A 24,951-nucleotide genomic window follows, 5' to 3' on the forward strand; every position below is an offset into this window, starting at 1 on the left:
CTGCCGGGCAGTCGGAATTCGCCACAACACCTGACCATCAATGTTTACTCTGTAACGATCACAATTTTGACGACATCGATTCAAACCTGTATCTAGATCAGATCGATTGGTTTGATCATTGTGCTCACTCTGATTAAACAGGGGTCTGTGTCTCTCCTTCACCACACAACCGTTACCGCTTGTTTAGGGGGCGTCTGAAAAGTGGCTGATCAAATTTCCCACTACAACTGTTAAAGCAGCTCGACTCCCACATTTGATGAAGCTGGCTGTGTTTTATTGCCAGTCGTATGATGTCAGTTCACAGCAGTGAGACACATAAACTATGGAGGAAGAGTGCTCGTCTAATCATGGAACAGCTCCAGTAATCCCTCCGTTATTTGAAATGATGCTGTTGAATATAATACAATTCAATTCAATTCAACTTCATTGTCATTATACAATACAGGGTAGTACAGTATAATGAAACAGTATCAGGCTACTTTTCCAGTGCAGTAATAAAAGGTGCATAGTAGACAGTGCAAAGACAAAAGACAGTATAAGACAAGACAAAATGTGCATAGTCAGTAGGTACAAGTGTCCAACATAGACAAAATGTGCATAGGCAAGGTTATAGCAGGTGTACTGAACGTATAGACAGTTATTCACGTGTATCAGCTATATAGACAGAAATGTGCAGGGTGAATTGCAGTACAGTACAGTAAATGCAGAAGTAGTATTGGTAAAAAAAAGAAGATGTAAACAGTGATCTGTATATAAAGTGTACAGTGCAGGTAGAGAGTAGCAGCATAAAGATCTTATTTAAACAGTTACAGTATATATATATATATTTATATATATATATATATATATATATATATATATATATATATATATATATATATATATATATATATATATATATACTAGAAATAAGGCTCAGTCAGAGATGCACAGCATACAGTCCTCTGAGCTGGTGGAGCTCAGTGTGTAGTGTGCTGGGTGGTCAGGCTGACTGTAGTGTTGTTGTTAAGCTCAGGTCGGTGCTGCTGGTGTGACCAGTTTGACAGCTCAGGGACAGAAACTGTTCTGTGATGCTTTATCAGCATTCTGAATGACTGTTTCATTAAAACCCTTTAATGAAGTTCAGATGCTTGCAACTGTTGCAGCTGAGTTTGAAGTGAATCCAGAGACACTTACATTATTCAACTCAAATACAATTTAGTTTCATGTAGATTTCCAGCAACTGTAGCTGCATGCAAGTTTTACTCCATGCAAGTTTTACAAGCATTACATTTTTTGTAAATTACTGGCAAAAAGTTGCCAATAAAGGACTGTAAAATAACAGTAACTTAAAAATTCCAAAATATTACTGTATTATAATAATGGTAATTTACTGTAAATAAATGACAGGGTATTACCACTTTTTTACATCAAATTTGATCAGCAATAAATACATTATAATACTGTAATTAGTCTTTACAATAATCAGCTGTAATTCCAATTATTACAGTATATACCTGGCAACTCGAGTTGCCAATAAAGTACTGTAAAATTTTACTGATATTACTGTAAAAATTACAGTTAGCTAAGGTTTTCTAATTTCTTTAAAGCTCTGCTATGAAGAGTGGGTTTTGACAATTGTATGAAGTTACATGATTTTACAGTATCACTGGGCAAATAATACAGCATGTTCAATTAGCTTATCTTCAATTAAGCATTTTTAATATTAATATGCAACCAAATGCATCACTTCCAGTTTCATTCTAACAGAATCAGCATAACACAGTCAAGATACTGGGCCGCCAGAGAGGGACCTACACCGGCCGCGATCTACGAAGCAGAGCAGCCGACTTGGAGCAGTATTCTCGAGTAAATGAGGTCATGATAACAGGATTAGAAATAAAACCACTGAGCTATTTACAGGCTGTGAGAAGGAGCAGGAATGACAACAATTCAGAACATGAAAGTACAACAGAGGAGCAGGTAATTCCATTCCTGCAGAGTGAAGACATTGAAATTGAAAAGGAGAACATTGAAGCTCGTCATACTCTACCAATCAAAAATCAGAGAGGAAAGTCTGCGGTAGCACCAATAATCATTCGGTTCAATAAGAGAAAACATCAGATTGATTTGCTGAAGAAAGGAAGAAATCTGAAAGGTACAAGTGTTTATATTAACGAACATCTCACTAAAAAGAATGCAGATATTGCCAGGAAAGCCAGATTACTAAGAAAACAGAACAAAATCCAGGTAACATGGACAATGAACTGTACAGATTTTATAAAAACAAAAGATGCGCCTGAGAATGCCAAAGATCTATGGATTAGATCCTTAGAGCAATTAGACAGGTTAGAAGCTGATAAGTAGTGATGCACAACAATAACAGTAAAATAACAGAAATAAACATGTGTTTACAAATGCTCTGTTTAGATAAATATAAAAAAGGAAGGAAAGGGAAAAAGAAAAGGGAAAATAAATAAAATAAATAAATAAACGAATGTTTACAAAGATTTCCAGTCTAAAATATATGATGTAGATATTATGGTTGATGCAGATTTTTTTCCAGTGGTTGAGGATTGTCAATATTATAATGAGGAGCAATTCAATGACAATAAAATGGTAAAGGGAGGTTTCTCTATGATTCATTTTAATAGTAGAATCATGAATTCAAACTTTTTAAAAATAACAGACTATTTAGAACAGATAAATAGACATTTTAGTATAATAGCAGTCTCAGAGACCTGGCTCAATGATCAAAACAAAAATAATTATAAAATAGAAGGATATAGACCATATTATATGAATAGAAGCAATAAAAGAGGTGGGGTTGCTTTATTTACTGATATTAAATTAAAGTGTAAAATTAGGGACAAAATGTCAAAAACTGTTGATGGCAGAATGGAAATGATTACTGTTGATATATCAAATGAAAATTCTAAAAATATAATAATTAGTTGTGTGTACAGGTCACCAGGTTCAAATATTGACTTATTTACAGACAAAATCACTGAGGCCTTGGAATGTAATTGTAACAAAACAGTTTTTCTGGGTGGAGATTTTAACATTGATTTGGGAAGTCAAACCGATTCAAATAATATTAGTACATTTATTAATACAATGTACAAGTCTTTATCCTTTAATAACCAAACCAACAAGAATTACAACCCACAGTGATACAGTGATTGATAATATCTTTACAAATATAAGAAAAGAAGGTGTTGAGTGGGATTTTGATAACTTACATAAGTGATCATTTGCCAGTGTTTACAATTTGAAATTGAAAGACGACTTAAGAAAACAAAACTGGAAGGAAGTGTATGTTGATGATGTAAATAGAGCATATGATGTGTTTATGAATACTTTGGAAACGTTGTGTGAAAAACATTGTATGCAAAAAAACTGTGCCAGGATATATTTACAGTAATATATCAGTAAAATTTTACTGATATATTACTGTAAAATTTACAATTAGCTAAGGTTTTCTAATTTCTTTAAAGCTCTGCTGTGAACAGTGGCATAATTGTATGAAGTTACATGATTTTAAAGTATGCACTTTGCAAATAATACAGCATGTTCAATTAGCTTATCTTCAATTAAGCATTTTTAATATCAAAATAAAATATGCAACCCAATGCATCACTTCCAGTTTCATTCTAACAGAATCAGCATAACACAGTCAAGATACTGATATTAATAATTTTCCATTCCTGCATTTCAGGCCTGCAACACATTCCAAAAAAAGTTGGGACGGGGCAATTTAGGACTAGTAATATCGTATAAAAGCTAAATAATGATGTGATTTCAAACAGGTGATTATAATCATGGTTTGGTACAAAAGTAGCATCCAGGAAAGGGTTTTTGAGGGGCAAAGATGGCCAGAGGATCACCAGTTTATCAACAAATGCGTGAGAAAATGATTGAAATGTTTAAAAACAATGCACCTCAAAGAAAGATTGAAAGAGATGTGTATTTCTCCCTCTACAGTGCACATTATCATTAAACAATTCAAGGAATTGGGAGGAATTTCAGTGCTTAAAGGCCAAGGGTGCAAGCTTTAGCTGAACGCCCGTGATTGCCGATCCCTCAGACGGCACTGCAACAAGAACCGCCATTCAACAATAGCTGATATTACCACATAGGCAAGGGATTACTTTAGCAAACCTTTGTCAAGCATTACAATACAGAGTTACATTCACAAACGCCACTTAAACCTTACTGTGCAAAAAGAAGCCTTATGTTAACCATGTCCAGAAGCAGTGTCAACTTCTCTGGGCTCGGCGGCATCTAGGATGGGCCATCACACAGTGGACACGTGTATTGCTGTGTGGATGCAGTGAGTGAACACAGTGTCCAATCCAGCGCACCTAACATGTCACCACATCAACAGTGTCACTGCAGCACTGAGAATGATCCACCACCCAAATAATACCTGCTCTGTGGGGGTCTTGACCATTGAAGAACAGAATGAAAGAGGCTAACAAAGAATGCAGAGCAACAGGTGGACTATAGTTTGTAACAGTAGAAATACAAAGTGCTGCTATATGGTATATGGAGCTGATTAATTGAAAAAAGAGTGCAAATGCTATGGAGTACTTGGGTGTAGTTAATAAAGTGGCCAGTCAGGGTATATTCTACAATAACAGAATGATTTACCTTTGGATAAATTCCAGCATGCATGAGACCTCTTCTTGGTATTTCAGGTTGAAATTGTAGAATGACACAAACAATGTTGCCAAGCCCGCCACAAAATTGGGATGTGGAGATAAGACCACCTGACCCTCTATGCTCATCATCCACGTCACTGAAGAATCACAATGCACCAAGATCAGCTTGATTTCTCCAACTGGCAATCCTTCCTCATCCCTTCCAATGACTACATACATCCCCCTTTTGTACTTTGTACCTTTCACAGTTATGTCATTAACAGCAAATGTATTGCTGGACACAAAATCAAATGGAGAAGCTGCCTTTTTAATCTTGTCACTGTAGTCACTGGAATAAAATTCAGTTCCCTTGTCAATCTGAATAACAGGAGGAAACATACTGCCAGCACTCAAGCATGCCTGGAGGAGCTGATGCCTCTCTGCTAGGGTTGCACATAGGTTTTTAAAATTGTGCAATTTTTGAGCACACTGTTTAAAATAAGTACGCTTGCTTTCAAATCTTAATGTCCACAAACGTATAAGAGGCCTAAACTTAATGATGAGTGCAGGCTAGTGACACAGATAGTGATGTTTTGGCTTTAGGAGATGCTCTGGAAAGGTGTGAGCTCTGAAATCAATATATTCATCAATGAGAACTTTCAAATAGGCCACCTGATCCAGAGTAATAACAGGCGCACATATGTAACCCACTATTTGTCGCAGAAGCAAAACCAACTGCCATACTGTACTATCTTCTGGATTTTTCAATTCTGTCCCCAATTAAGAGAGGTAGTACTCTCAAAAGACACCAGTTTTGCACAGCATGTCCAGACAACTTCTCACTACCAGGAGGTTTGTCATTAGCATCAGCACCAAGATATTTAAACTGACTGATGCATCTGTTTAACTCTGCATAGGTAAAATGCTTTCCCTGAGTTACTAAATGATTAATATACAGTGCTAAGTCAAATTATATGACACCCTCAAAGAGATCATGACCCAGACACGGAGGTAAACCAGGCTGACACACATGAAAATATCTGAGTTGGTTGAAAACTGAATCAAACTTTATGCCAACTGCACTGTCCTTTTCAATCACTTCTCTATCCTGCAGATTCTCTTGATAGGACTGGATGGTTCTTGTTGTACCAGTTGACAATGGATGTGACTGAAACATTTCTCAGTCAATGTCACAAAATCGGCAAAAATATGCACTCTTACTAAAATGTTCCATAAAGACTCCAATACTGTGAAAGCCCAGATTGTCCCCAGCTATGGCACACAAACCACCCCTCAAAACACGGCCATCCTTCAGGACAATACCACTATTCTCCAGCTCCTTAAGATCTTTCATCAAGTGCCTAAAAACTGCTTCTTGTCCAAAATGTTTAAAATCCTGTTCTCTGGACAAAAGCACAAGTTGCATGTGATCAGTATTTGATCTGTAGCATGGTGGGATATCACCTAGAGGTAAATAAACAGCAAGCACCTTGTGTTTCTTTTTCCCTGAACCCAGTGGGTTTACCACCTCAAATGAGTCTTGATAGAGTATCAGGGCTAAAGATGTTCCTTCAGTCTGAAACAATTCATTCTGCAATACAGCCTTTCCATCCCAAATATCTTGCAGAACATCAGGGTTTGTTACACGAGAATGCACACTCTCATACTGTTTCCTGACTGAATCAGACTCAAATAGGGGAGTAAGGGTTACTTTTAAAGGAATATATTGGACAAAACACTCTTTTCCAGATTCATTTAAGCCTAAATATAATGGCGTTGGTTCCACATAGTCGACGCTGTTTTTGAACATTGTCTTCTGGCGCTGATCTGTTTGTAAAAAACCTACTTCCAGTCTTAAGAAGATCTTCTTTTTCAAGTTCCTTGATTACATTTTTGATGGTAATGTCATCACTTCCAAGTAATGTCGATTTCTCAGTTAATTTATTTTGCAAATACATGAGATTTTCCAAGGTCATGGATTTCTTGAAATCCTTCAATAACTGCCTGAATTACTGACGCAGGTACCAAGGACTTTGTTTGAAGTTTCAAATAAAATCAAGTACTTAAAGAAGAGAGCTTCATCCACATTAAGCACACCAGGGAAAACATTTGATTCAAAGTGCTCAGGTTCATCATCACTCAGATATGGATCAAGACTGAGTAGGCCTAATAGTTTCACTTGGTTTTACCAGCACGTTTTCCTGAAGATGTTCAACTGAGCTGTTTTTGTGTGCTCTAGATATATGAGAGGCAAACATGGATTTTACTTTAAATGTTTCCACACATCCTCTGAAAGGACAACCAATTTGTCTGCCCTGTTGTAAATGGCCCTTCAAGTGAGAAATGAAATCTTTCAAATACCCACATTCAAACTGACAACCTTCTGTATGACAAATTCATTTTGAATCTGTTAACCGAAACCAGGAATGTCTACTAAATCTTTGATATTCCTTGTGATCCCTATACAAATGAGATTTAAAAGCAGTGAATTTTTCTAAATGAACGTAAGCAATTTGGGATACCACAAGTAAATGTCTGGTTTGGTGCATTTCTATGCAACTTCATGTGCTGGGTGAAGGCTAGAAGAGTACTACACTCACTGTTGCACAACTTGCAAATGTACATTATTTACTTTAAGCTCAAACCTAAAATGAATATTCAAACCTCAACAAATCAAGTTAGCGCATCACAGTGATGCCAGATACTTAAACTGCAGAAAAGAACACAACCTGAGAAACTGCATAAATTGCAAAAATGCAGGAAAAATACAATCTGTGGTGTTATAAGTTAAAAGCTAGTTATCACCAAATGGATGACTTACGGCAGTGGTTCCAAACATTATCAAACTAATAACCTGTTTTACTGTCTAAACTAATGCTAGCCTGAAATTGAAAGAGGAATTCTTAGTTGCTAGGTAGCTTAGCTATATTTTCTCAATCTCAAACACAATGTTACCCTCAATGGTCGCTTTCTGAGTTTAACAAAAAAAATAAATTGATGAAAAAGATCTTTTGTGTCTCTCATCTGAAAACCTTACAACGTGGAAGCAACGGTTAGGGTCGACAACAGCTAGTAGCTAGTTACCACTTTCGGTAGCTAGCTAGCCATTTAGCTACCTGTAGGGCACACAGTCAAACCAACCAAGGAATAAAAACAGCCAACAGGATATTTTATAACATCGTTTTCAACAATCGTTCCTATTTAGGACTGATCAACCTCAGATGTTTATATGACATTGATGGTCTCACAGACATCCCAACTTGCAAAAATTAATTTCAGGGAGACACTTCTCCCAACACCCCGCACCAAAAAATAAATAAATAAATACAATACATCTTATGCAACAAACATAACTTTACTTTAAACTCCACAAACATACAGAACTTCTTTTTACAGCAAAGGCTTCGACATTAGCCTACCTAACTTTCTACATCACAATTCGGAAACACCAGTAGCAGTTTCATAAACTTGCACAGCTCCACAAATCTTCAAATCTTACTTGCCCTGAGCTCACAGATCGGACCTTCGACAGTTTGCCAAAGGACTCATCAACTGGTAAATTGTAATGTGGGACCATTGCTTCCAGTTCAGACATAATCTAGGACTTCCAAGTGTAGTTTTTCTCTGGCATCTGCTTTCTGGGTTGCTTGCTTCCAATTCCTGCAGTGCATTCTCTCTCAATATTCTGGGAACAACTCTGGGAACCCTCTCTGTTTCGCATGCGCTTCATGAATATGCACACGAGGGGAGCGCCGCTCTCTCCCTCTCCCCCTCTTTCCCACGCGCGATTGGGGGGAAAAGTCTGTGTCGCCTGCGCGCGCGTTTGTGTTCACTCTTGGGCCACTACTTCTGGATTCCGGGAGATTTTATCTGACTTCCGGGCATCAGGGAGACACTATTGATTGCGGGAGACTCGGTATGTCTGGTCTCACTAAGACTAAAATTAGCTAACTAGATAGCGAGCTAAGTGGCGAACACAGGCAGTTATATGGCTACAACACCAAGTAGCATTAGCTAGCTAACTACGTGAGCTAACGCTAGCGTCCTGAACCGATAACGATAACAGACGCTAACAGACGTGACACCACGAGACACACACAAACATTTTAAGTGCATTAGAATCCGTTTTTACATCACCATTTTCGTATGAAGGTTTCTGCCACAAGCGCATCCCAGTTTGACGGTCTAAATGAACACAGCCAAGCCAGGGTGGGCAGCTTTATAGAAAGCACTAATGTTAACATGACATGTTTAGCATTTAGTCTAACATTCCATGCATTTCGAAAAGAAAGGTTTTTACTCACAAAGACTGCTTGTTTCGTTTGCTTGAATTCCCAAGATTCTTCTTTTTTTCCGGTGGAAAACAGCCGCTGGTTTTTTGCAAATTTTTTACTGCTAAATATACAGTTGACAGTTGTATTCATGTGGCGTCCCACGATGTATGGCGTTCTACAGTATTACAACGCAAAATAGTAAAACAGTTGGTTTGCTGAAAGATCTTACTGTAAAAATTACAGCAAGTGGTTACAGTGTATGTATGTGATGTGATGATGTAATAGTTACGAATGGTATGACAGCTATGTGGTGATGTAATAGGTATGAATGGTATGACAGCTATGTGATGATGTAATAGATAAGAATGGTATAACAGGTATGTGTGGTAGGTAACGGTGTATTGTGAATCTTGATGGAGGGACATATGTGGCTCTTCTTGCACTTTTAATTGGTAGGACCATGTGGGACGGGACCCCGTCTAAAGGTGGTGAGAAACTCATCAAAAGCTGGAGAGCACAAACCTCTGGACGCCGCTGCTGAACCTGTTTCTCTCTGATTCAGAGTGAAGGTGAAGCTATGCAGTAACTCAGGAGTGAGTTTGTGTAACTGTACAAAACACATTATGACACCAGTGTTTTAATCACTACTAGTGTGTGAACACAAACACATTCATTTACTGAGAAGATCCTTTTATATTTTAGTAGAAAAAGTCATGGAGCTTTTTTCATTTTATATTTTCAGTAAAAAAACATGCAGTCATTTCCATTTTAGCCAAAATGTCATATAGTCTATTTTATTTTAAAAACATAAAAATATTTTTTGTTTAAAACCTTGTAACATTTTCCATTTTATAGAGCAGAATGTTTCTACACGCATGTCTGAGGATAATTGACCTTTCACTAACGGTTTGTCATCACTAGATTAAACACTAACAACCAAAATAAAATAAAAGAAAATCACAGAAAAGAAAATAAAAGATGAAATAAAAAACGAGTAAAAACCATAAAACCTTTGAAGTCGTCTTCATTTTTATCACTTTCTTTCCTCCACATTTATTTCAGACGAGTGTTTTTTAACTATTCATCACATCAATATTTAAATGCCAGAAACTTTAACCATAAAACCTTTCAAACCACGCCCATTTGAGCGGTCATCGTGGCTCAGAGAACACTGGAACACCTCTTTCATAAACCAACATGAATTCTTATTCAGCTCCTTAAAGTTATTTGGTTTTGGTGATCATTCTCTGTCTCTGTCATTAAATGTTGATCTATAATGGGATAAATAGCTATATTATTATTAATAAGCAGTTCTAACTCATTTATACTTAGTCATGGTCAGTCTTAGACAAGGAGGCCCATTTCATGTTTTCTCTTCATTTTAACTGTCCATTTACTTTCTATTAATATTCACACACCCTGTATTGAAAGGCGTCTCCTTAATGTGTCCTGCTATGAAAACAATGAGAGTCTGGCTGCTGGACAATGACTAGAAAAATGACCGCATCGTCAGGTCAGCAGATGTGAACTTTACTGCTCCAGAGCTTTAAAGCTGTGTTTAATATGTCGTCATACTCAGGGCCGGTCCTTCCATTAGGCGATATAGGCAAATGCTAGGGTTCATTTTTTTTTACAAATGAACAATTAATAAATATGAAAACAAGCCAAGTCCACATAATCATAACTTCATTTTTTAATATTATTAATCAAATTAATAATTATTATAATAACAACACACAACACCTATTTGCTGTGAAGGGAAATTGAAGATAAAGTTTTATTTACACACAGAAAGAACCAGAAATCCGTCACGTTCACACGTTTATTTGAAGCGCGTGCACGCGAGGGACAGTCGGACTCTGCCTGGCAGTCGGAATTCGGCACAACACCTGACCATCAATGTTTACTCTGTAACGATCACAATTTTGATGACATCGATTCAAACCTGTATCTAGATCAGATCGATTGGTTTGATCATTGTGCTCACTCTGATTAAACAGGGGTCTGTGTCTCTCCTTCACCACACAACCGTTACCGCTTGTTTAGGGGGCGTCTGAAAAATGGCTGATCAAATTTCCCACTACAACTGCTAAAGCAGCTCGACTCCCACATTTGATGAAGCTGGCTGTGTTTTATTGCCAGTCGTATGATGTCAGTTCACAGCAGTGAGACACATAAACTATGGAGGAAGAGTGCTCGTCTAATCATGGAACAGCTCCAGTAATCCCTCCGTTATTTGAAATGATGCTGTTTACAATGCAGTGATGCTTTATCAGCATTCTGAATGACTGTTTCATGAAACTTGTTTAATGAAGTTGAAATGATTACAACTGTTTGAAGTGAATTCCAAGACATTTACATTATGCAACTCAAATACAATTTATTTTCATGCAAGTTTTACTGTGTACAGCATGTATCTGCACTTGTTGCCCAACGTTATCAGGTCCACTTACCATATAGGTGCACTGTGTAGTGCTACAATGCACAAAAGGGGTTTTGTTCCAAAATACAGAATCAAAATCTTTCAAGATTTTTTTAAAAGATTTACGTTGTTAGTGAGCTTTACATGTAAAAGGAACATCAGTGCTGTGTTGTGATTAATACCATCTTCATTAGAGAAATATCAACTTGTATCTTTCATTATATACCATCTTTTATTCTTTTCAAAAAATCATTACATTCAACACTGTTACAAAAGGATTCGCAACATTTTGAAATGAAACTTTTTGGAATTACAGATTTTACTCGATTTCTCTTCACAATATGTTGGCCGCTCTTTTTCACGATCACTAATGGTCAGGAACTCCACAAGACCACCACAGTATTATTTGGGTGTTGGATCATTCTTAGCACTGCCATGACTCTGCACACAGCAGTGCCACCGGAGTTTATAAACACTTTGACCGCTTACTGTCCACTCTGCCTTGATCGTCCATATCTGTTGCTGTACAGTTTGTGTAAGCCATTCTCTATTCCTTCATCTGTGGTCAGTTTCTGACCCAATGACAATATTGGTTGGATTTTTTGGTTGGTGGTTACACTGACATGTTGTGCTGTGCCTAATCCACTCTGTGCAATGCGCACACACACACACACACACACACACACACACACACACACACACACACACACACACACACACTGGGAGAATCCTAACTACTGATGTATCGGGTGAAAGGGGGTTAACAAATTATGCAGAGAAACAGATGGACTACAGTCTGTAACTGTTACATTGCATCTATATTGTAAATGGATCTGATAAATTGGAAAGTAAATGTATAGCCATTGATTTTGCTAAAGAACCTTTGCAGATCCCATGTTAAGTGTAGCACTGATGCTGTAGTACAATTTGACTTCTTCCTGACAGATTCTGAGAGCATGAAGACACTGAAGAATTCAGACTGATGGAAGTTTCTGGAACGCAGCTTCTCCACTACAGATCACATCCAAATCTATATGAACTCTAATTGTTTCCACTGTTGATTATACACACCTGAATATATTAGAACTGCGTGGATGTAAAATTGACTTTTCAATGTTTAACTTATAAGTTGTCTGACCAGTGGTAGGATGGTCCCCCCTTTTAGATGTGAGTCTTGGTCCTCCCGAGGTTTCTTCCTCCTCCAGCTCTGAGGGAGTTTTTCCTTGCCTCAGCGCTCACAGGGGTTCTGTATATTCTGTATATTCTGTATATTATGTTCAGTGTTTTGTCTGATTCTCTGTGCTGTGATTCCCATTTTTGTAAAGCTGCTTTGTGACAACATCAGTTGTAAAAAGCGCTATATAAATAAATTTGATTTGATTTGATTTGAAGAATTTAGCTGTAAGACGTGGAGAATCTCTCACTATTCCATGTTTTTATGATGAGAAATACAAATCAAAGCGTAAATACTGGTGTAAAGGGAGGGACTGGCTCCTCTGTAAAATAGTAGCCTATACAAACACAAGTGGAAGAACATCAGTCACTGATCATCCAACCCAGAATATGTTTACTGTGGAACTGAAGAGCCTCCAAGACTCTGACTCTGGATATTATTGGTGTGCTGTGGAAATTAGTGGCGGATCAGATGACGGTGATTATGTGTACCTGACGGTCAGTTCAGGTAAGACGTCTCTCTGTGTGAAGTAGAATCTGTTCACTGTAACTTAGACGTGTTATTTATGATGGAGGATGTATTTATACGACTCATTCTCTGCCTCTTTATTCAGATCCTGCTGTGTCGGTGATAAACAGCAGAGTGAGTGGTCAGGAAGGAGGCAGTGTCCAGTGTCTCTACAGTGCTGAATATAAGAATAAAGAGAAGAAGTGGTGCAGATTTAAAGACTGGACATGCTTCACAGTGTGGAAGACTACCACATCCCAGAATTCTGCAGTGCTGGTCACTGACTATGGAAAAGGATCCGTCAGTGTGGAGATGAGTGGTCTGCAGAAGAGTGATGCTGGCTGGTACTGGTTCAATGCAGGAGATGTGGGAGTTACTGTTCACCTCACTGTCACTGAAAGACCTTCAAGTAAGATCCCATGTATCAGAAATACTGTTCATACCTGCTGATCATCAAGCTGTAATGTTGTTTAACTCACCACTTTGTTTTTTCTCTCTTCTTCTCTCATGTTAGCAACAGCTGTGACTACAAATTTAAGCAGTCAGGAAACTCAGGAAAGTATGACCACTCCAGGTACGGTCGCATCCCAGAATTCAGCAGTGCTGGTCACTGACTATGGACAAGGATCCGTCAGTGTGGAGATGAGGGTGGTTTAGGTGTTGTTCCTCTTCTTTGTACCTCTCAGCTGTCAGATTATACCCCACTTATGTCGTCTTCATTGGGCAGAAATAGTCTCTGTGGTGATCGGACACATGCTTTTATTAAATGTGTTTCACTGCCTAAACTACTGCTGCATGCAAACGGTATTTGATTACTGAAACATTAAGAGATTAAGTTACTGAGCATATTGTGTCCACAGTCTTCATCTGCATTGGATCGTGAAAATGACGTCATCTACAGCAGCGTAACCACAACAACCAAAAAGAAAACTGTAAGTAAAAATACAGTAGTGATCTACAGCTCTGTGGTTTCGGAGTGAGAGGTGAGAGAGTCAGAGTGAGGAGCAAAATACAACATCTGTGAAATGGTCTATAATGGACTGTTATTCAATTGAATAGTTCAGTGAAAAATCAATGATACCCCAAATGCTTTTAATTGGCCAATCAGTGTTTGGTGTCCCAAAAACTACTTGGGTGACATGAGCAAGGCAAGACAAGACAAGCTTATTTATATAAGCACATTTCATACACAAAGGCAATTCAATATACTTGTGCTTAGTGGTTTCACTTTAGAGTAAAAATCAATAAAAGTAAAAAGCAGCTTTAAAATCATTAAACGGGAAATGAAAAGGAAGTACAAAGTACATAAGAATAAGCTTATAACTTTTAAAAAATAATGTGAAAAGGCTTAAATATTTTTGAAATGATCTTATTAAGCCTAAAGTGCAGTAATGGAGCTCAATCATAAGCAGATGATTCGCAGTTTGTTCCAATTGTTTACAGCATGACATCACTTCTGATAACTCAGATCTCCTGTGAGAAAATTAAGAAGCAAATCTCAGACACCAAACACATTTTTGCCTTTTAAGCACTTTCGGGCTCATGGGAAAATGTTTTTTTTTTCTTTTATCTGTTTTGATTTCAGGTGTAAGCGAGTTTGATTCTGGCCAGGTCTCTTACAAAGAAGCTAATGCAATGCAAGACATCTTACAATGAATTTGTACTATATATTATATATCATACAATTGAATGTGGTTTCATTCTAAGACTTTAGCTTAAGGTTTTTACTTCGTGCTAATTCACTGTTTCTACTTGTAAAAAGCCTTGCAGAAGTACCTGCAGCCACACTTCATATAAGGCACGATCCTGCTGCTCTGCAGGCGACCCTTCCCGTCTTCAGTGATAGAAGAGAAGGAAAAGGTTCAGCAACCTTGCTGCTGGGCTTTAGTTACATTTATGGCTTCATATGCTTTCAAAGAGGGGATATGAGACAATTATTTATTATTTCCCAACCCTAATTCTTTGGTGATATGAAGCTGAAGTCAACTATTCACCAGCTTCTTGTTCCAGTTTTCCCATTCCACCTTAAATGATGCAGCAGTTACATTCTGGCGCTTCAGGCGTCAATACTGCTGGACTATTTAAGGTGGAATGGGAAAGTTAGCTATAGCTAGCTACCAAGACACTAGCAAACTATTAGCGTTTTTGTCCTTGTTATGAAGAAAACAATCATAATACATTGAAATGTCATTAAATGAATATAATACAATGGTTATCATATTTTTTTAATGGAGAAAATACATATATTTATGGGTTTCTTTGGTGGCTTGTGAAGCCATCTTGCTGGTTTTTCTTATTTTTTCATAAAGCTTGGTTTGGAGTGTGCCTCTGAAAAACCCTCCATTTGATACAGAGGGGTAGAACATTTCACCCCTCTATCTCAACAAAAACTGAGACACCCTAACCCTAGATGTGAAACGAAGGGCTAAGTGGTGGGGCAAGGGGTAAAATGGGATTGGGCCTAAGTGTGCAAACTTAAAGGAATGGATTGCTCAAAAATCTAATTACACATTTGTCCACCTCAGATGTCGTCGACAAGAGAGGTTGTTGTCTAAATGTTGCTTCTTTAGTTTAGCTCAGGAGCTACAAGGTTAATATTGCTAACAAACACTAAAAGTCAATAGTCACCCAAATCTTTTCCATAAATACAGCCTTAAAATGTCTATCAACCCCTTCAAACCACATCTAGGTCTTTAATAAAGTTGTAAAGACTTGACAGTGATGTTTAGGACACAGAATGACTGTAGCTGAATGCTGTAGACCTCCACTTTAAAGGTGTTATGCTGAATTCTGAGTAACCTACAAAGTCCAGCTGCTCTTTGCATGCATGCACACCACACTGGACGCTACGGCTCATTTAAGTGGATCTGTGGCATCTGGTGGAACATTTGCTGTCATAAGTGTTTTGTTGAGATATTTGTGGTGACCTTAGATATTTGGAGTGAATATATGATTAACAACTTCCTTTAAAATCCTCAGTAGCCTATAAAGCATTTAAAAAGCTGGTGTTGTGTGTAAAATTTTTCTTATTGATTAAAATACAGCTGTTTATTTTACATGTAAAAAATAAATATGAAGATTGAATAATTATAATTTTACTTCATTGTGCAGATTTTTAATCCTAGTCTATAAAGTCTACAAGGCATTTTTTTACACTTAATACAATTTCACATTTATTTCTCTGTGTATAGCAGTTTTCTTGTTTACATTGAACATCAGATGTGAATCAAAATGATGTGCAATTCCTAAATGTGGATTAAATGTTAAAATGTTAAATATTTGAAATCCTCAAGAATCTAAATCCTTATTTTATTACTCGCTACTACAGCAGATTTTTTATGTTGACTGAGGAAACATTTTTACAGGGTATGAGCTCAAAAGTCACCAGTCCTTCTGTCACTTATACTGAAGTAGCTGATAATCATTGAGAGTTTGTGCATCTCATGATGGTTTTTGTGGTGAATTCACTTTTCCACCACTAGGGGGTTCTGCATATACATTATAGTTCTGCAAGTAAGTTGTAAATCATGCGCATAAGAAACCGTGTGTATGTGAAGTTTTTACATACAAAACTGAGCGCACACACATGAGAGATGAGCCTCCTGAAACTCACGCTAATCTTTATTATAGCTCCACATTAGTGCATCACTTCCATTTTACATACAAAACTTCAGGAACATTTCTGAAGAAATTCTGTCTGCTTTTATATAAAGCAACTGCAACAGCAACTGCAACTGAAAAAATGTCCAGAGGCTTATTGTTGTTTACAAGGTATATTCCACAGCTTGACCAAGCAACAAAGTTTCCATTGCATTTCTTCATAACCGCTGGTAAACACCTGTGTGGTACCCTTGGTGCTGCCCTATGCTTTTATGGTACCACCATATATGCAACTGTGCTCGCCCCCACCACCCACTGGACACTGCATTTAATCATGTGTCAGAAAGAAAGGTACACTCACTGGCCACTTTATTAGGTACACATTGCTAGTAAAAGGCTGGATCCCCTTTTGCCTTCAGAGCTGCCTTAATTCTTCATGGCATACTTTCTACAAGGTGTTGGAAACATTCCTCAGAGATTTTGGTTGGTTATTTCAGTTGCTGTTGCCTTTCTATCATCTCAAACCAGTCTGCCCATTCTCCTCTGACCTCTCACATCAACAAGGCATTTTCGTCCACACAACTGCTGCTCACTGGATATTTTCTCTTTTTCGGACCATTCTCTGTAAACCCTAGATGGTTTTGCATGAAAATTTCAGTACATCAGCAGTTTCTGAAATACTCAGACCAGCCCGTCTGGCACCAACAACCACGCCACGTTCAAAGTCACTTAAATCACCTTTCTTCCCCATTCTGATGCTCGTTTTGCACTTCAGCAAGTTGTCTTGACCACCTCAATGCCTAAATGCATTGAGGTGCAGCCATGTGATTGGCTGATTAGCTATTTGTGATAACACGTGAACCTAATAAAGTGGCCAGTAAGTGTATAGTAACAATAGCAAAAAGAAAAAACCTTGCTAGCCAGCATTGCTGTCTGTGACACTTAAATAAAATCAAATGAAGAGTGAAAACTAGCTCAGAGTTATTTTTGCTGCTCCTGTTTGTGGTCACTGTTAACTCTAGATTCACATCAGAAATAATGTAACTGTAGAAGTTTAGAGAACATCGCCTATTTTCACATTTTTATAAAGCAACAGGAAACAGACACAGACACTCACCCAGGCTACATAGTTCTGAGTTTGGAATAGCAAATCTGCTGGACTGTCTCCAGTTGAATCTGCAGCACCATACAGTGTGGATTTTTCATTAGGGATGTGAAAAAAAGTGTCATCCCTGTTTTTAATCCTAATAATTTGTAAAATGCTGTAATAATCATTATTTTATGCATTGCTTTTAGCATGTGATTTAGATTAATGTGCAGTGTGCAGTTATGTGTGCAGTGTGTGTTCTGAGCAGTGTGTGTTCTAAGCAGTGTGCAGTTGTGTGTGCAGTGTATGGTCTAAGCAGTGTACAGTTGTGTATCATAATTGTGCTTCTACTATAGGATGCAGTCGTAGTTTATTCACAATACACACACACACACACACACACACACACACACCTTCTAATCCGCTTCTCATTCTGGGTCATGGGTGTAATGATTTCACAGAACATAGACGCTTGTGGATAAAGGAAAACAAGCAGGCTTTAATGTTGAAGCCATAATCCAAAATCATTGTCAAAAACAGGCAGAAGGTCAAAGCACAAAAAAAACTGAGATCCAGGGCAAACAATCCAAAGGACAAATCAAAAGCCAGACTCAGAGGAAACGGGGGGAAAAGTCCATCCATCCATCCATCCATCCATCCATCCAGCAGTCTTCGGGCGGAAGGCGGAAAAGTCATACATGGGAATACAATCAAAGGAAAGCTCAGTAGTTCGCAGTAGAAACACCTCGTAACTAACTACTGCTAAAGCCTGGGCTTATATGCTAAACCTTAGAATCCAGGTGATCTTGAACGCTGATGGGATCGTGTGTGGAGAGCAGCAGTTAGTTGATCTCCCTGTGTATTTTGGGAAGGTCTGTGTATGAATCAGGGTTTGCAGAGAGCTACAGTCATGTGATCTCCCAGAGGATTTGGGGTGACATCCGTGACAGCGGGGTTATTCACATTAGATAGCACTGAGAATGATTTTCTTATTTTAAGAAAGTGATATAACTGATGAAAATGCAACAATGTACTTTATTTTGATGTTAACATATTCACATGTTAAAATGAATTACCTGTGTAAAAGAGGCAGAGGCAGTGGGCGCAGATCACTGACCACAGCAGACCACACCACCTTGGGACAATAATGGAAAAATAATAATAATAATAAATAATGATAATTAAAAAAAAGAAAAATGTATGATGTTAATTAATTAAATTAATATCTGGAAAAAAAGGCTGCGGTAAAAGGTTTTTAGCTGCTTTTTAAGATTGAGGATGATTCACACATTTTGTGGGAGGAGGTTTCACAGCTTTAAAGCATAAACACTAAAAGTGTCACGATTGGCCCATCGCAGTCTTCCATCTGCTTGTGGTTACCTTTTGGTTTTGTCTATGTGCTTCCTTGTTTTGATTCTTCCCTGTCCTGACCCCTTGTTTACAGACTCTGCCCTTGATGGTTCTCACCTGTGTCTTATTAACCCTCTTGTTGACCACCCGTGTCTTGTTAACCTGTTCCTGTACTTAAGCCCTGTGTTTTTCCCTAGTTGTTTGTTGGTCTTTGTGTTGTATTGTTTGGTGTTGTATCTTCTAGCCTCCATTATATTTCCTAGTCTCTGTTTTTGTGTTTAGCCTGTGTTCCTTTTTGTTATGTCTGTCCCTTGTTCTCTACGTGTTGGCTCTTTGACCCTGGACTATTTAGACCCTTATGGATTTGCCCTTAATAAATTCCGCTTCTCTCAGTGCATGCATGCGCTTCATCATCACTCCTCAGCGTTACAAAAAGGAGCATTAGGTCTTTTAGCATTAATGGCTCTGAGTCCAGGCTTTATAGCCCGGTTGTTCCACCTGTGGAATTGATTAAATGACCTCATCTGTCTGGAACAGAGAGAGAGGAAGAGAAAGGGACCCATCTCCCATTAATTTAAACATTCCATATGAAATTTCAGACTCACACAGCCGGATACATATGAAGTCCCAAACTCATAACATCGGATTTCATATGAAAGCTCAGATTCCTCATGAGGCTTTAATGTTGGAATCATGATCCAAAAACGTGGTCAGAGAAGGTTGAATCCAGAAAGTTGAGTCCAAGGGGCAAAGGGAAACAGGGCAAAAGCACAAATACCAAAAACAGAATTAGATTTTTCCAGTCAGAACCGGAAAAATCACAATACACAGATGAATAGTAGATGATGAATAACACACAGATGATTTCTCAATTATTTCTACTCCACCCTCCTTAGGAGAAAAAAAAGATTAACATCAACTTTTCATTGTGAGAATTTCTAGTGGTGAATGAGATAAGAAAACTTCTCCTTTTGCACCAATAGATGACGATGAGATCTCACACTTTTCTTATGGAAATGTTACTCAGCTGAGACTGGGCTCAAGGAATAAAGATGAGATCTCATTTAGAATATTTCTTTCCTATGAGAAAATAAAGAAACAAAAATACAGTCAGTCTTCTCTAACTCCCTGACTATACCAAAATCAGGAGAAAATTATAGATTCAAAAGAAATGGCACCCAGTCCTTCACCCTGGTCGGCACAAGAGTGGAAGATGCAGAGAAGGATCATGAGCTTATTGCTAAACAGAAGTAACTGGGCAGAGAACAATGGGTAGAGCTAAACTAATACATTCAAGGCAAGGACAGAGACAGTACACTAGCCATGAAACAAACATCTAGCTGAGCTGCAGTTCTGATCTTAAAAGCCCCGAGCTGCCATGAAGGACAGCCTTGAGGATGTCAGACATAGCTGTTGAAGAAATATCCCAGCCAATCAGGTGCACCAGTGGGCACGTTCCTAATAAGCAAAAGTAAGAGAAATAGATAGATAGATAGATAGATAGATAGATAGATAGATAGATAGATAGATAGATAGATAGATAGATAGATAGATAGATAGATAGATAGATAAGCTAAACAAAAACATATGTCCTAAGCAAAACCAACCACCTAGGCCTGCAGACTGCTTCTACAAACATTTGTGAAAGAATGTGTTGCTCTCAGTGAATTCCAGTGTGGTACCATAATAGGACGCCACCTGTGAAACAAGTCCAGTCATGAAATTTCCTCACTACTAAATATTCCACAGTAAACTGTCAGTTGTATTTTAACAAAGTGGAAGCGATTGGGAATGACAGCAACTCAGCCACGAAGTGCTAGGCAACGTGAAATGACAGAGTGGGCTCAGCAGATGCTGAGGGTCATAGTGTGCAGAGGTCACCAACTTTCTGCACAGTCAATCGCTACAGAACTTAATGCTTCAGCAGACCAATAGTTTTTGTACAATTTCATGCTCCCAACTTTGTGGGAACAGTTTGGGGACGGCAGCTTCCTGTTCCAACATGACAGTGCACCTGTGCACAAAGCAAGGTCCATAAAGACATGGATGAGCGAGTTTGGTGTGGAAGAACTTGACTGGCCTATACAAAGTCCTAACCTCAACCCAATAGAATGTCTTTAGATGAATTAGAGCGGAGACTGTGAGCCAGGCCTTCTCCTCAACATCAGCGTTTGACTTCACAAACACGCTTCTGGAAGAATGGTCAAACACTCCTAACCCTTGTTGAAAGCCTTCCCAGAACAGTTGAAGCTGTTGTAGCTGCAAAGGGTGGGCCAACATCATATTAAACCCCATGGATTAAGAATGGGATCTCACTCAATTTCATATGTGTGTGAAGGCAGACGAGCGAATACTTTTGCCAATATATTTAAAATGTGGCAGAGACATCATTTCTGTGCAAAACCAAACACAAATCAATGGTACTTTTCTGACTGTTGTTCAAATGGCAGCTTTAAGTTGTTTCACAACGGAAATAAAATACAGTTTCTGCAGTTTTGAAGCAAATCATTCAGTTGACCTGTGTAGAGAGTCATCAGTGTCCTGGTCAATATGACAAAAGAGTTATTTGGAAAAATATTTAGTTGATTATATTAATTACTAATACCAATTTCCATTCCACCATCACAATGGGCACTAACAGGCCTAAAGAGAAAGGCTGAAATAATTCTCTAGCCAGCCATGTCGTCTCTCCCAAATCACAAACAGCACAAGTCTAATGATACCAACTCACACTGAAGTGATACTCAGGCCTCTTTTACACACATACAGTGTGAAGCAGCACTGTGACGGCCGCAGCTTACATACATTAGCCATATATACACACAGTGGAGTGGTACAGCAGGCCTGTACTGGAAATTCTCACCACTTATTAACAAGTTCTACAAACTATTCTTGCTTAGGAAAAAGATTCTTTGTTAGAGAGCAGGCTGCATTTGTTTACTCTAGGCAGTTTTCTGATTTGTGATCATGCGAAAATTTCAAGCCTACAGGTCCTTACAGAAAATGAGTATGCAGCATGAAATGTTTATCTAGTACTCTATTTCATAATGGCAAAGCTTTTAAAAATGTTTTTAGTGTTTTTATTGCTTTTCTTAGTTTAGTTGCATGTATTTTGTATCATCCTGGATGCTTGCATCCTTAACATGGATGCATTCCTTCCATGCAGAGGTAGTAAGTTTTATGCTGGCATTATATGATGAAACCTTTTAATACAAGTAACTGCATGTTGAGTTGCATGCAACATAATTCCAATGCAGCTGTTGCTATTCGCTTGCTAGTTAAGCTGGTTACAGAAAGGTTAACTTTGAGCAACTCATGCTTAATGCCAGAATGAAAAACTAGTAAACTTACAGAAAGTTGATCAGGATCTCATTTCAATCATCCAATAAAGTTTCTTCAGTATCATTTTCTTGTTCATGAAACAAGTATCATCAATGATTTGAAATGATGTTGTTTACTAGAATTGAGTGATGCTTTCTGAATGACTTTTTCATGAAACTTGTTCAGTGAAGTTGGGATGCGTGCAACTGTTGAGCTTACATTGTGCAACTCAAATACCATTTAGTTTCATGTAGGTTTCAGTCAACTGTAGTTGCATTGAAGTATTACTTTGTGAAGCCAGACTTAGAGCTAACTAGTTCACACGTAGTTACTTAACACTACTGTAAATGATTGGTTATTAATATGGAAAGAGGCTAAATACGATGTCATAATTCATTAATTAGATTATTAATTAAGCATGAGGGTCTAAAGGTCACTGGAAAATCTTTGAGTTTGCTGGGCTCTGCACTTTACTGGTGTTTTTGCTTTACACATTAGACAGAGTGAGAACTAGCAAAGGAGAACCAAAACAAAACAGGAAGAGCTCTGAAGTGGAGCTGCTTCACTCAGAGGAAGGAAGAGTCTTTGTCTCTGGAGTCTCTCATAGAAACATGCACTTTTACTCACTCCTGAGTTCTTCAATTCTCTTTGTGTTACTCCTCTGTATCTCAGGTAAGATCAATGCTGCATCATTCAGTTGCACTGAGTTTGTGTTCTTGTTGAGTTTCTGACACTGGTGTGAAGTTGTTCTTTGGTTCACCCTTAGCAAGAACGGCTCTATGTAGTGTTTCTGTAGAATTATTTTAAAAATGTTTTAAAAACTGACCATTAGAAATAATATTGTAAAATGTTTGTTCAGTTTCTATATGCTCTCACTTGATACCTTGTATCTACACTTGAGGTCCAACAGTATCAGGTCCGCCTACAACATAGGTGCACTTTGCTGTTCTACAATTGAAGGGCTTTTGCTCCAAAACACATGATCGACAACTTTCAAGATTTTTTAATGATTTACACTGACTTGACACATAAAAGAAACATCGGTGCTCTATTATGATTTAATGCTTACTTTGTTAGAGAAGTGTAAATGTGTTTTTCATTATGGAAAATTTTTGCCAACACTTTGTCAACTGTTATTCTTTAGGAAAACTACATCATATCCAACACTGTTACAAATGAATATACAGTATTTTGGAATTAAACCTTTTGCAGTTAGTGATTGTTATCGTTTTCTCTGCATAATTTGTTGGCCCTTCTAAACCCTGATCATTACTGATCAGGAACTCTACAAGGCCACCACAGAAGTATTATTTGGGTGGTGGGTCATTCTCAGCCCAGCAATAACACCGCATACCCTTGCTTCTGTGTGTGATCCTCTACACACACCCTGACATATTACTCCTATGTGAGTGCCGCTGCAGTGCTAAAAAGTGATCCACCATCAAAATAATACCTGCTAAGTGGTGGTCCTGAATATTGATGGACATAAGGGGGTTAAAAATTACGCAGAGAAACAGATAAATGACAGTCTATTTTTTGTGAAATGACCCTATATGGTAAATGGACCTGATAAATAGACATTAAGTACAGATACAAGATAGTTGTACCTAATAAAGTGAAAAGTGTATTTTAATTTCTTATACTAAAGAACCCTTGTAGAACCCTTTCAAGAGTGTAGGACTGAGGCTGTGGTATAATTTGCCTTCTGTTCTGCAGATTCTGAGAGCCTGAAGACACTGGAGAATTTAACTGTAAAATGTGGAGAATCTCTCACTATTCTATGTTTATATGATGAGAAATACAAATCAAACCGTAAATACTGGTGTAGGGGGTATCTCTTCTCCTCCTGTAAAATAGTAGCCTCTACAAACACAAGTGGAAGAACATCAGTTACTGATCATCCAACCCAGAATATGTTTACTGTTGAACTGAAGAGCCTCCAAGACTCTGACTCTGGACATTATTGGTGTGCTGTGGAAATTGGTGGGAGAGGGACCCCTGATGACAAGGATTATTTATACCTGACAGTCAGTGCAGGTAAGAAGTCTCTCTGTGTGAGGCTGAATGTTCACTGTAACCAGGGTTGGGATAGCTACTGAAAAATGAGTAGTTAGCTACTTTGTAGCTAGCTACAATTTAGCTACTTTTCCAGAAAGAGTAGTGGCTACTTTTTAGCTACTTTCAAAGTGTAATTGTCAGAACGTTTGTGAATCTCCACCTGACACACCAAAAAATCCCAAATGACTGTGTGAACAAGACACTGCATTTAATCCTGAGCCAGAAAGAAACACACAACTGAAAAGCTGCAAATATACAAGAAGATCACCAAAAACTGTAACCAACAATCAACTTACACACCCAAAGGTGCGATATCCAACAAAAATTTAGATTAAATGCAAAGTCAATCATTCCAGGTTTTTCCTAACAAAAATCAAGAAAAATAACTGAATACAGACCCGAGATTTTTGTGCAAAACACTGTCAACTGTTGAAATTAAATTGCTCCAATGTAAACATTTCAGCAAGATGCACCGATCAGACACAACATTATGACCACCCCTTGTTTCTACGCTCATTGTCCATTTTTCAGCTCCA

The 24,951-nt window shown here is 38.0% G+C and overlaps 2 protein-coding genes and 1 pseudogene across 2 annotated transcripts in view; 2 read left to right on the top strand and 1 right to left on the bottom strand.

Moving 5' to 3' along the window:
• LOC108415014 overlaps nt 1–24,951 on the bottom strand; it is a 610,134-nt pseudogene that overhangs the window by 53,045 nt on the left and 532,138 nt on the right.
• Nucleotides 12,826–24,951, top strand: part of LOC108416589 (polymeric immunoglobulin receptor-like) — a 900,619-nt gene continuing 888,493 nt past the window's right edge. The window contains exon 1 of the mRNA XM_037531125.1: nt 12,826–12,999. Coding sequence (XP_037387022.1) covers nt 12,882–12,999 — 118 coding nt within the window. The 5' untranslated portion in view covers nt 12,826–12,881. The remainder of the gene's footprint in view (nt 13,000–24,951) is intronic.
• The window catches only part of LOC119261605 (polymeric immunoglobulin receptor-like), a 541,692-nt gene continuing 539,703 nt past the window's right edge, over nt 22,963–24,951 (top strand). Inside the window, exons 1-2 of the mRNA XM_037531138.1 lie at nt 22,963–23,029; nt 24,074–24,394. Of these exons, the coding sequence (XP_037387035.1) occupies nt 22,969–23,029; nt 24,074–24,394 (382 nt within the window). The 5' untranslated portion in view covers nt 22,963–22,968. The remainder of the gene's footprint in view (nt 23,030–24,073; nt 24,395–24,951) is intronic.

Source organism: Pygocentrus nattereri, chromosome 19 (assembly GCF_015220715.1).
Source record: "Pygocentrus nattereri isolate fPygNat1 chromosome 19, fPygNat1.pri, whole genome shotgun sequence".
Taxonomy (NCBI): domain Eukaryota; kingdom Metazoa; phylum Chordata; class Actinopteri; order Characiformes; family Serrasalmidae; genus Pygocentrus; species Pygocentrus nattereri.